This window comes from Hibiscus syriacus, unplaced genomic scaffold (genome assembly GCF_006381635.1).
Source record: "Hibiscus syriacus cultivar Baekdansim isolate YM2019G1 unplaced genomic scaffold, ASM638163v2 tig00004502_pilon, whole genome shotgun sequence".
NCBI classification, from domain to species: domain Eukaryota; kingdom Viridiplantae; phylum Streptophyta; class Magnoliopsida; order Malvales; family Malvaceae; genus Hibiscus; species Hibiscus syriacus.
In genome coordinates, this window is record NW_024062018.1 from 72,769 (window position 1) to 86,837 (window position 14,069).

At 37.0% G+C, this 14,069-nt stretch overlaps 2 protein-coding genes across 2 annotated transcripts; both read left to right on the top strand.

The window, feature by feature from the left end:
* Positions 1-7,969: 7,969 nt before the first annotated feature.
* Positions 7,970-8,671, top strand: LOC120194751 (dicarboxylate transporter 1, chloroplastic-like; the record flags this gene model as incomplete). The annotated part of the gene is made up of 1 exon (XM_039196965.1): positions 7,970-8,671. A coding segment is annotated over one exon (702 nt), but the record flags the coding sequence as incomplete, so codon positions are not given.
* A 2,777-nt stretch (positions 8,672-11,448) lies between these two features.
* LOC120194901 (dicarboxylate transporter 1, chloroplastic-like) lies at positions 11,449-11,906 on the top strand. The gene has a single exon (XM_039197077.1). It carries the CDS (start codon positions 11,469-11,471, stop codon positions 11,799-11,801), a length of 333 nt encoding a protein of 110 aa, XP_039053008.1. The 5' UTR covers positions 11,449-11,468; the 3' UTR covers positions 11,802-11,906.
* Positions 11,907-14,069: the final 2,163 nt, after the last annotated feature.

Consider the following 14,069-nt stretch of genomic DNA (forward strand, 5'->3'; position numbering starts at 1 on the left):
TTGCTTGATATTTCTTATTTTTGATCAATGGCTTCTAAACTTGCTTAAATACACCTTGAATCACTTTTGAACATTGGGGATGATTAGAGAATATAATATAGCCGTTTAAGTGTGAAAACAATTAATAAAACAGCTTGGAGCGTGGGGGAATAGGTACCCCCTATGGGGAATCAGTTCCCTAAGTGTAAAATTCAAATATTTCGACTGTTACACAAGGGGGAATCGGTTCCCTCCAAGCATACTGGACTTGCAAAAAGCTTTTTGCAGGTTATTATTGGGGTTTCCTTGGACTTGCAGGTTATTATTGAAGCTTTTTGCAAACTTCATTTAGCCAAAATTCACATTTGGATAGTTTGGCATAAAGCTTCTTATCTCTGAGAATTTGCAAAACTATTTGTAAATGTGCGCTATGCTCTTCAATGGACTTTGAGTAAACCAGTATGTCATCAATAAAGACAACAACAAACTGGTCCAAATAAGGCTGAAAAATCCTGTTCATGAGATCCATGAAAGCAGCAGGTGCATTCGTTACTCCGAATGGCATTACAATGAATTCATAATGGCCATATCTCGTTCTAAAAGTAGTTTTTGGAATGTAATTCTCATGAATCTTCAATTGGTTATAACCCGAACGTAGATCGATCTTCGAGAATACTGAAGCTCCTTTTTGTTGATCAAACAAGTCATCAATGCGCTGGAGGGGACACTTATTCTTGAAGGTCACCTTATTAAGCTGTCGATAATCAATGCATAGACACATTGACCCATCATTCTTCTTAACAAATAACACCGGAGATCCCCAAGGTGACACACTTGGTCGAATAAATCCCTTCTCTAACAACTCTTGTAATTGATTCTTTAACTCTTGCAATTCTTTCGGAGCCATCTTGCAATTCTTTCGGAGCCATCCGATAAGGTGCCATTGCAATCGGAGCTGTTCTCGGCATTACTTCAATTTGAAATTCTACCTCTCTATCTGGAGGTAATCCTGGCAACTCAGCAGGGAAAACATCAGGGAATTCCTGAACTATTGAAATCTAATCTAATCCCTTCTCTTTAACTCTTGTATCTATCACATTATCAAAAAAAACCTTGACATCCTTGTAGCAATAGCTTTTTAGCAGACATTACTGATATTACATTTGCTAAATGATTAAACATTTTACTGATCACACTTATTTCTGTTACTCCTGGACTCTTCAGGGTTACCTTTTTCGATCTGCAATTAACATCCCCATAGTAACGGAACAACCAATCCATTCCCAGAATCACTTCAAACTCGTCAAATGGTAATTCCATCAGATTAGCAGGGAATTCAATTCCCTGAATCTTTATGGGACACCCCTTACAAACTTTGTTCACCCTAGCACTATGCCTTAAAGGATTAGTTACTATAATTTCATTACTCGTGGCTTCTAAGGGGATCCTCAATTCCTTTACTAATTTACTTGTAATGTAAGAATAATTAGAACCCGGATCAATCAATACCAATACTAATTTACCATACAGCTGAAATGTACCTGCTATAATATCGGGATCATCACAGTATTCACTTGTCTTTAAATTGTATACCCGTGCGGCTGACCGAACATCATGTTGAGCAATGAATTTAGACTGGTTTCTTCCTCTGCCTCTTCCTCGTCCTCTCTGTGAGGCAGAACCAACTCTCTCATATGGTACAGGTTCACCAACCATCAACGGATAATCCCGGATAAAATGTCCAACATCTCCGTATTGGAAACAAGTCCAAGTAGCCATCTGACACGCCCCAAAATGGTTTTTCCCACAATGCTGACATTATCTCACTTGACCCTGATTGAATCTCACAGCACCAGATCCCACCGACTGCGTCTGTCTAGGTCTTGCCTGACTTGCTCCTCTAGCAGAAGATGCAACTGATTCTGATCTAACTTATGTTCGAAATCCTGAATCTCTTCCTCTTTTTGGTGGGGCTGAGCTGTAAGAAGCACCTATCCTCTTTACTGTCTGAACTCTTGAGTCCCCAAATTTCTCATTATGAGCCCTTTCAAGAGCCTTTGCCCGATTAATCACCTCCTGAAACGAGGATAAGTTTAATACTATCAGCATTTCCTTAAGCCTAGGGTGCAAGCCCTCCACAAACTATTCACACGCATCCTTTCAGTAGGCACAAGCTCAGATGCAAACCGACTCAGTTTGTTGAACTCGCATTCATACTCATATACAGAGCGGTTCATCTGTTTCAAGTTCATAAACTCCTGCTTCATCTGCCTAATAAATTGATCTCCAATGTACTTGTTTTTAAATTCATATAAGAATAGAGACCAAGTCAACTGGTCACTTGACATCCTCATGGTGACGTTCGTCCACCATATTCTTGCCTGACCCCTCAGTAACGAGACAGCTCCATCTAACTTCTCCACTTCATAGTAGTGGAGACCATCCAACATGATTTTCAAATCATTTAACCAAAGATCCACCGCAACCAGACCTTCCTCAGATTCTCCCTTAAATTCGGGAGCTCCCAAACTTCTAAACTCTTTTGCTACATTCATTATTTGAATTGGTGGGGCAGGAGGTTGAAGATGCGTCAAAATAGCGTCCAACGTCCTGAATAAAGTGTCTTAGTTTTGTACAGGCACTCCCTGAGATGTCTGTCTTTCACCTTTCCTAGCCAGGGCAGGTGAATTACTGCTTTCAGCATGCCTATCTTCTCCCGCTTCACTTTGGGAGCTATTATGTCCGGACATCTAATAAAATAAACACATTATTCTATTAGCAAAACATCATACTCATACTATACCAGATCAGAAGTTCTCACTATTTGTTGGCATGTATTCCATTTAAAGACTCTATAGACTCTGGTTTATGCCTAAAATTGGCTAAACCATAACTTTGATAACATTAAATGTAACACCCTCAACCCATATCCGACCCGGATATGATTCCAGGATGTCACATTGACTATACAAAACAATACTCTTAAAAAAATGATAAAACATTTGAACTTATATTATTAAAATACAATAATATACATATGGTAATACAAGTTTATCAAAATACTCAGAGCATACACAACTTGACCCTTTGATTACATGCCAATATTCATTTACATAACAAAAGGACCTACTGATTAAGTTACCTCTGATCTGATAGTTGCAGGAGTAGTGTTGTCCAGCTGCTTAACCTGTCTCGTCTACTTTCCCAGATCCTACATGTGAAACACTCACACGCTAAGTCATTGAATTAGTGAGGCAATATAATAATAATAACAACAAATAAATGTAATGAAAATGCCATAATAAAATGGAATAAGATCAAATACTTAACCATGCAGTTTATATCACTATGTTCCTTACCTATAAGCATAGTACATTAACATTCATGAATTCATATTAATAAGATTATTGGCCCATGATACCATACTGGAACCTAAGGTATGTGAGTACTGTGAGGTTGTGCACTATGTTGTCACCACAACTCGTATAAATGCACCGAAGTGTCACATAGAATTGCACCGAAGTACCGCGTAGAATTGTACCGTAGTGCCACATAAGATTGTCCCTAAGGACCACGTAGAAAATTCCTTAAGAATCATATACATATGCCAAGGATCAAGTATGTGTCTCAAAAGATCTCACACATGTTCCAAAGAATACATATATGTCCCGAAAGACAGCGTAGACACTCTACTTTTGGCATGCCAACTATACCCATAGTTCTCATCTACATAACATGGGCTTTTCCCAAATTACATAGTATATCACATAGACATATTATTTCTTTACCTTCATCACATGGCTCATTTAACTTTGCATACATATTCATTTAAAACATGTTACACAATGCACATAGTATGAATTCATATCATCTTCATAATATGAAATGAATCATGCATCAATATATTGAATATAGACTTCTCACACTAGAACTGAATATATCGCTATAATCATGTTATGCATATGCACTCACCTATATTTCTTTATTTTTTCCTCGATCGATCTTATTAGTTAATCTCTCTGGAACTTGTGTAGGCTCTGTATCTACATAGTAATTCATTGATACTTATCAGTATACTAATTAATATATTCTAAACTATCATTCCTTAGGCTAAAAGAAAAGCCATTTTCATCTTTTAATGAAGGTATGCATCGATGCACTACACCATGTATCGATGCATCACTTGACGGGTGCATCGATGCACTATCTATGCATCGATGTACTATCTATGCATCGATGCACTATCTATGCATCGATACATAAATCCCATTCGATGTTTGTATTTAAGGGGGTGCATCGATGCACTACTTGTGCATCGATGCACTGATGGCATTCGATGTTTTTATTTTAAAGGAGTGTATCAATGCACTTCATGTGCATCAATGCACTTCATGTGCATCAATACACCTTGAACAATTTCTGGGATTTATCTTTGATGCATCGATACACATTGAATGTGCATCGATGCACATTGCCCAGAAATTTCATTTTTAGCATGAAATCCCTTCATAATCCCCTCAACACTACATAATTCACCTCCTTTTATATCCCTGACTTGCATACTCTTACTTAAACTAATTAATATCCATTTCATACCTCTAAAACTTAGAAATCCAATTCTCCATATAGAATTTAAGAATCTCACTCAAATTCTAACATGTTCTTAATATAATTCTAACACTTCCTATTCCTTAATTAGTTTGGTGACAAGTCAAATCCCACTTTCAATTCTTATTATGAACCTTATTCCAAGATTTCACTTTTCTACTTTCTTTCGTTAATCCTTCCTAACTCTATCATCTTTTGATTTTAAGATAACCTAAGATTTCCTTAAGCTTAGTTATCATCTAATGATCAATAAGTAACCTTAAATTCAACAAGAATTTGATCAACAAGAAAACTCACCTTTAGCTTGGCTTCACGGTGGAGAAGAAGAATGAAGAAGAATGAAGAAGAAGAGAAATCTGGAACTTTGGTTTTCCCTAATTGTATTCCACGTGGGTATTAAAATATCCCTTCAAAAGTAATATTTAATTGCTTCCCTTATTAAAAAACTTATTTACCCCTTTAGTTCCTCCTTCTTTGCTAATTGCTACTACACCAAACATTTCAATCAATTCTTTAAACTTTTTAATTTATCCAATTTGGTCACTGAATTTTTAAATCTCACAATTTGATCACTAACCCGGTATGGAGGATGTTACATGCACAGCTTCTTCCTCTCCAAGATCATCTTCAAGGCTAGGTTCAGCAGGTGATTCAGGCGGTATAGCCATACTCGACGATTCTCCTGCCCCTTCTTTCATATTCGTATCTTCGATATTGTGAGGAGTTGACTCAGTACTGTCTTGAGTTGCTGACTATACCAAGTGTCGAGCAGGTTCATATTGCATGTTAGTCACAATCTCTAAAGGTTGCGACCATCGAGTTTCACCCTCCTGAGCGTTGCATGAAGAAGACCTGCCTGCAAAAGGAAAGATTGCTTCATTAAAAACAACGTACCTAGAAATATAAACCCTTCCATCAGTTGCCAGACATTGAAACCCTCTATGCTGGGAGATGACACCAAGATACATGCATGGTTGGGAGTGATAAGCAAGTTTATGAGTTTGGAAAGGTCGCAGATGAGGAAAACATTGACAACCAAACACCTTCAGGTCACCATAGTTTGGTTTCTTCCCGAGCAGCTTCTCACTAGGGGAAATCCCCTATAAAACCTTAGTATGTAGTATGTTAATTAGTTGAACAGCAGAGGTAATAGCATAAGACCAATATTGCATTGGTAACGATGCTTGTGCCAGCAATACCAGAGCCATTTCAACCAAATGTTATGAACAATCCAGTTTTGGCTAATATTGACGAGAGGCTCTGAAATTCACCTCCTCAATCGCTTTGTACTACTGTAATGAAGGTATTGAATTAAGTTGTCACCATCTTTTGAAACAGCAAGAAGGCTTTAACGGCTTGTGACTTATATCTTAGTAGATAAACCCAAGTATGTCGAGTGCATGCCTCGACAAAAGAAGCATAAAACTTAAAGCCATTTGATGATATATGGGGAGGTCCCCATAAGTCCGTAAAAACAAGTTGAAATGTGGAATCATAAGACGTATTTGATATCTCAAAGGGTAGTTTGTGGCTTTTGCCCATATGGCAAGCACTACAAGTTTTATTTACATCAGAGGTAATTTTTACATCAAGTGCTTTGGTAATTTCTCTTAATGTTTCACTAGAGGGGTGACCAAGCCTTCGATGCCACAGCTCTTCAATCTCAACAACACTAGCTTCAGCAGCAATGCACCCATCAGTTCTCGCAGTCTTATTTGTTACAAAAGAGTACATACCTCCAGATTCTTCACCAGTTAACAGCACCTGCTTAGCCACCTTATCTCGTACACAACAGCTGCTGGCATGAAACTCAAAGAAGATGTTGTTGTTCCTAGCAAGCTTCGAGACCGAAAGCAAGTTTTTTGTTATATGAGGGACATGTAATAGATCATGCAACATTAAAGCTTTTGATGCAGTAGGTAAGCTTGTATTACCAATAAGTTGAATATCTAGGGAGTTGCCATTACCAACTGTGAGTTTACCTGAGCCATGGAAGTCAGTGGAATTTTCAAAGTTTGTTCTATCAGGGGTGACATGGTGAGTGGCACCCAAGTCCACCACCCAACGCTCAAAAGTTGCATTGGCAACGTTTGCTTAGGAGTATGTTTTTATTCGAGAACAACACTCACAACTCTGGCAAGAGTTGGCAGAGTTGGAAGCAACCGAGGAGTAACTGCTTGAGGTATTATCCTTAGAGGAATGATAGCTACTGGTTGAGACACAGGTAAAGTCCTCATAAAACCTGTGCCAACAACGATCAATCAAGTGTCCTAGCTTCCCACAGAGCTGACAATGAACACGTGTGCGGCCACGCCCTCGCCCACCATTTCTTGTACTAGACGATCCACGCCCCGATCTGTTCTCTTGACGAGTAGATGGCCCACGATCAACCTCACCCCGTGCATAGTTTGCACTCATGGTCAATTTGTCTTGCTGTTCGTCAAAACCAGCAAGTTAAACTTCAGCATCCAATAACATTGCATGAAGGTTGTCTACGGATAGTGCATATTTCATTGTTGAGACGACAGTTATAAATGGTTGATACTCCCTGGGAAGACCTCGAAGAATGGTTACTATTTGTTCAACTGGAGGAACATCACTCCCACAGGAAGCAAGAGCATCGCAAACCTCTTTAATGCGTGTTAGATACACTCGCATGTTGTCATTCCCTTTTCTTATAGATTGAAGCTTATAGTGTAAGCTCATGACTGACACGGTTGAACGGTTTGCAAAGAACTTGAGGACAGTTTCCCAAACTGCATCAGCAGTTTCAGCGCCCACGAACTGTGGTAGGAGGTGCGTACTCACCGTAGACAGTAGCCAAGATGCTAGAGCGCTGTCTTGAGCGATGAAATCTTCATATGCTTCATTCGCTTGAGCCTCACCGTTTGCATCAAGGGTTGTCATAGGCGGAGGGGAAATACCTCCAGTTAACAGCCGCTTCAATCGATGGCTCCTGACTGTGAGCAAGATCTGCTGCCTCCATAACAAGAAGTTGGTTTCATCAAGAACCACGTCGACCTTCTTGTTAGTGAATCCTCGAAGAGAATTGGAATTGAACTCCATGACCAGACATCACTTCAACAAGATAAAGATCACAGGCGGAAGCAAGAAGACACGATCCCAAGATTAATGGTGATTGATACCATCATAGAAGTATGGTAAACAATTAAATATAGACTGATTTTATTGAAAGTGAATGAATCTCAAGTACAAGATCAATGCTCTTTATATACTGTTGTACTTAGCAGCTACTAAAACCACCTTAACTAAACAACTAATCAAAAACTAACTTGTTAACAACCTTAACTATCATAACCGCTTCAGTTTCAGTAAGCTTCGAACTGCACTGCTAATGTACATCGAGCAGTAGCTGATCTAACATGCTAACACTCAACCATTGCCACTCGGAGCAGTGGCATTACTAGGACTCGGCGCTTCCGTCCTAACCAAAACCCTAACCTTCTCTGCTGCCTTCTCCGCTTTTGGCGATCCCATTCCTTGGCTCATTGCTCTCGCCTTCTTCTTCGCTCGTGGTTTCATCAAGACTGGACTTGGTAACAGAATAGCTTACCAATTCGTTTCCCTATTCGGATCTTCCTCTTTAGGTTTAGGCTACAGCTTAGTCTTCAGCGAAGCTTTATTAGCGCCAACAATTCCGTCCGTATCCGCACGCGCAGGTGGAATTTTCCTCCCTTTAGTCAAATCTCTCTGCGTAGCGTTTGGAAGCAACGTGGGCGACGGAACGGAAAATAGATTAGGATCCTGGTTAATGCTGACATGTTTCCAGACTTCTGTTATTTCTTCTTCCATGTTTTTAACAGCAATGGCGGCGAATCCATTAAGTGCTAATTTAGCTTTCAATACCATTAAACAGCAGATTGGATGGACGGATTGGGCTAAGGCGGCAATCGTGCCGGGTTTAGTTTCGTTGCTTGTTGTGCCATTGATTTTGTATGTTATTTATCCACCAACGGTGAAGACTAGTCCCGACGCCCCAAGACTTGCCAAGGAGAAGCTGGAGAAAATGGGACCGATGACCAAGAATGAGATTATTATGGCTGACTCTGTTTCTAAAAATTAGCTGACCCTATTTTCATATATAATGGGATAAAGGGAGATAGGGTAGTAAGCTGTCCCTAACGCCAGGTTGAGAACAGCTTTCGTAGAAGACCTATCTTATGAATTGCTCTCAGTGTGACTCTGTTTCTAACGGTATAATATTATTACTCTATTAACTTTTTTTTACCCTTTGATTAATTATGAATATGGTTATTATGTTTTGTTATGTCTAATGCTTATATAACTTGGGTAGTATGTTTTGTCCACAATCAATCAAGTTGAAATGTCGCACTAGAAAAATAATTGTAGGGGACCATACTGGCGCGTGATCACGGCTGTAGCCACATTTTAGTTGGAGAGACGCTAATTTTGTGCCATCATTTAAAGTAGTTAATCTACTTTAATTATCGATGTAGATGTTGAGTTTTAGGCATTGATAGTGGTACTTGTTTTGTTGAATTATACAGATAGTTTTAGAGCTTGACCTAATGGAACTGGTACATGTCTTAGTTGCTTTCTACTTTGTATTTCCTTGCAGAGTTACACTTAGAAAGTATTTGGCTAGATTACTTTTTGTGCAGAAGGAAAGAGATACTATATAAATTTGGATTTGGGGGGGAAATGTACAGTTTGCATTAGTTTTTTGGGTTTTGATAATCTGAATATGTAATAGAGACTCTGCACCTAGAGGTTTGAAAGTAGACCGGAGAAAAGGGTCTTACTCTTTATGTAGAAGTTATTATTGTGGTTTATAGGTGTACATTTTTCTAGCACGTCTTAATGCCCAATCTGAAACTGGATTTTCGATGTTCAATCTGTTCATGTGGTTATATATTTTTTTCTGTGCTTTTAGTATTAGCAATTAATCAAGTTGTTACATCAATTTCTGTTATGTTACTCTGGTATCCACCAAAAGTTCAAGACATGGTTGTTACAGTTATAAAAATACTTCTTACAATCTTAATGGACTGACAAGGTATAAAAATTAACTGGAGTTGGAATGTAGCCTATGTTTGATCTGGAGACTTTTTCTTGGTTACTATCTTATTTTTTTGTATTAAATTTCTTTTAACAATGCTGATCCAGAGATTATAAAAATGTGGAGAGTTTTTGGTGTTTCACTTGGAAGCTTATTTTGGAATTTTGGTTTTGCTTTAATCTCCTGGAGGTGTTGATTACTTATTATGCTCCACTGGGCTCAAGGTTCCTTCGTAATCACTTTTTGATGATTGATTTGGTGGAAGATGCACATGGATGCCTTGCCACTCAATGTGATTTTGGAAGTGAACTTTTGAAATTAATCTGTTTTTTGAGTAAGAGGTTTGATAGATACCTTAGTCTAATAATCAGATTAGGTTGTGGATGTGCATGAAAAGTACAGTCTCTCTCACAATCTTGCTTCTAAGATACTTCATAACAAGTAATTTGGACAAATATAGAATTGTCGTGCCATTTTTACTTTGTTAATGAATATCAAATAAAATAAGCCTGATAGCAGTTGCTTAACAATGGTCTCATAATCTTCTGAAAATCTAGACTGTTATCATGCTTTTCTATGATCTTACCCAGCACACGTTGGTTAATTTATATGGAATACTTCTGAAGATTGTTAGCTATATGTAGGATTTTGAGGAAATCCTGCAATCTGTCAGGTTTTCCATTTGTCATTTTAATTGTCCGGCATATAGGCCTCAAAGGTTTTCATATAAAATGTAATATTTTAAGTGTTATGTAGCTGGATTCAAACCTCGTGATATCAAGGCTGTGATTGCATTGCAGAAAGCAGTGCTGCAATTTCATTAGCTGGAAACGAATTGTGCCTGTGATAGAATCTGTAGGTACCTCGTTATTTATTTGAATCCTTGATCTTGGTATAGCAGTACAGGAACTACTGAAATCTACTGGGCTTTTCTGTATTTCATTCAACTTTATATTCTTCAGCAATATCTTGATTGCTCTCAACTGATTAATAGAATTTTAATGCTATTTATGGTTGTATTACTGTGTGCTCTCATTTGATGAAACTCTTTACTGAGCTTGTATTGTCCAATGAGTTTTCTCATACCTTCCTCTGCTGCATTAGGTGGGATTCTGGATTTTTGGAGGGATGTTAAATGTGGATGCTGTTACTGCTTCCATTCCTGGGTTATCTATCCTACTTGTGACTGGAGTAGTCACACGGAAGGAGTGTCTTGCTGAGTCAGTTGCATGGGATACACTTACATGGTTTGCTGCACTCATTGCTATGGCTGGATATTTAAACAAATATGGTCTCATCGCATGGTTTAGTCAAACTGTTGTCAAGGTTTGTCCTGTTTTCCTTTTACTCTTAGCGTATTTTCTTTCTGCCATGTGCCGGTTACTATGACTTCATACAGTATCACCTAAGTACCACCACAGTAATCTACATCCAGTGCTTCACTTTTTGCTGAAATATACTTGGCAATTTATATCTTTCTCTTAAAATAATGCAAAATGTCAAAATACTTGTGCTTTACATTGTAGTATATCTATATAGTTTAGTTTGTTCTTCAGGCTCTTTCTAGTTTTGTTGGCATGTTCTATTGATATTTTGTCATACTATGATATGTCTTATTAAACAATGCCCTAGGATGTTCCTTTTGCATTTAGTTAAAGCATTATTTTGACACTGCATAATCCAATGTTTCTGTTTTGGCAATCACACTAGGGACCATTTTTTTAAACGACAAGTGGCATGGGTCTGATGAAAAATAAAACTCTGATGTTTGGCATTGCCTTTAATGTCTATGTTCTGCTCTTTTTTATAGGTTGTTGGTGGGATGGGTCTTTCATGACAAATGTCATTTGGCATTCTGGTTATTCTCTATTTCTACTCCCATTACTTCTTTGCCAGTGGAGCTGCTCATATAGGTGCAATGTTTACAGCCTTCTTGTCCGTGGCTAGTGCTTTGGGCACTCCATCGTATTTGGGAGCTCTTGTTCTATCATTCCTCTCCAACCTTATGGGTGGCATCACTCATTACGACATCGGATCTGCACCCGTTTTCTATGGGGCTGGCTATGTGTCACTAGCCAAATGGTGGGGTTATGGTTTCCTGATATCGGTTGTGAATCTTATTATCTGGCTCGGAGTTGGAGGCATCTGGTGGAAGGCTCTGGGCTTGTGGTAAGGCAAGTTGAAGTTGTCATAAAATTTGCAAATACACTGGCTAGAAGAATATCTCACCTAACTTCGCAGATCACAGTTTCTTCTTCACATCGAAAGCAGGTTTGTCTTTGATTATTTACCTTTCAGAAATAATCTTTTATGTCAGGGTTTAGAGGGGGTCGGAAAAATGAATATACATTTGAGTTCGAGGTCCATAAAATAGAGCAAAGCAATAGATCTTTACCACAAATTTTGCATTTATATGGAAGATTAATTGACTTGACAACATTGTTTTGAATGTGAATTATGAGTTTTATGATTATGTGAAGCGCTGCGACAGTTTTGAGTTCCGACTGCCTAGTTTCTCGATGATTGGCGTATAAATCGATATTCGTGGGTACTATTTATACAGAAGGATGTAAGATCAAACATGTTTATATTAAAATATTTTTCAATTTATAAATAAAGAAGAATCTAAATAATTTACAAATTGTATCAAATTATTAAAAAATTAAGTATAATTAAAAGAAATAGCAATTTATACTTGTCGTAACCGTCTTTCGGTTGGGCCCCGGAATTGGGCTTCGACTTAAAAAATGTGATTGGAGTCGCCACCGATTATTTATTTAAAAAAATAAATAGGTTAATCGGATACCTTATATCTTACCTGATCTGCGTCTTACCAAAGATATGTCGGATTCGGGAGTCGGTTACGGTCAATGAAGGATTAGCACCCTTGAACCGCCCTTTCGGTACTACGTAATTTCCAGTTGTTTTTAATTAAGAAAATCGAAAGTTAAAATTTAAAGGTAACATATGATCCAAAACTACTTACCTCCGATCAATTTGAAAGAGTACCCTTAAAAAGTCGAGAAACGCGTTAAAGGAAAAGGAAATAATAGTAAATGAAATAAAGAAAATAGAAGGAAAAAAAATAAAAAAAATGATGAAAAACTAAAAGAGGAATAAAAACATATAATTATTAAGTGCAAAATAATAATAATGATAATAACTAGTAAAATAAAAAACGCAATCACACCAAAAAAGTAAAAAAAAAAAGTCAAGGTTTGGTGAAGTATAACTGTCGGGAAGGAAAAAGACGATAAGGGGTGGGACCGTAGTTAATAAATGAGTGTGATGTATCCCTATAATATAGTAAGAATGAATAAACAAAAAAAACATTATGATATAATATATATATATATAATATATATTATAACAAAAAAAATAATTTAATAAAGTAAAATAATAATGTAATATAATATAAATACATGAAAACAAAAAAAATAAAGAAGTATAAATATAAAAATATAATTAAATGTATATATATGCATATGTTTAAAAAAAGTAAAAATAAAAATAAAATAAAATAAAAAATATACATATAATGATAATAATAGTAGCAAAAGAGAAAAATATATTTATATACGTTAATAGTAAAATAATAATAAATATAATAGTTATAAATATATATATAATAACTTTAAAAACATTAAAATAATATTAGAATAAAATATAATATATATATATATACTTAATAATACGAATTATCAAAAAGAAATAAATAAAAATATGAAAATAATACATAAGGGACCGTTCATCTGCGGCAAACCTCAAAAAAAATTGATTTTTAAAAGCCTTTCCTTCCCTCGTTTTAAATATCCTAGTATTTTTTCCAAAACGGCCTCGGGGTTGTGTAGATCTAAAAGAAAAGTTTCGAACGACAACCCCTTTTCCTCGGCCAAAACTGTTTTTTTTTTTTCAAGCACAAAGACGAATAACAACACATGCAAGTGAAGAAAAGAATGCGAAAGGTAAAAGCTTTCACCTTTTATTGCTCCTGAATTGTTTACAATAGCTTCAAAACAATCTATTTGCTCGTATTTTTTTCTGGTAATTTCGTATGCCCATCGTGTGTTACAATAGTGAGCTACAATGGCTATTTATAGTGCTTGTGGATCCTATCTTTAGGAGTTTAAAACATAGCAAAATTCTATCATATTTTTAGGAGTTGAATCCTAGCATAATTCTATCCTATTTTTTAGAGTTTGAATCCTAGTAGGACGAAAAAAGTGTGTTGACAGCTGCCCCTCTTTGCCCATAGTCGTGTAACGGGGATAGGGCAAAGATTGAAAGACACACTTTTCGTTCGGTGGAGTTGAAAATTGACTATGATGTTTCAATAACTCCCTGTCGAATTGAGTTACGGATGACTCCTCCGTCGTGAAGTCGAGTTCATCTTGAAATGATATGAAATTAAAGCCGTAGTTCGGAATTTGAATCAGCACGT

Coding starts and splice junctions, on each gene's coding strand:
- LOC120194901 (XM_039197077.1), top strand. CDS start 11,469: ATGTCATTTGGCATTCTGGTTATTCTCTATTTCTACTCCCATTACTTC.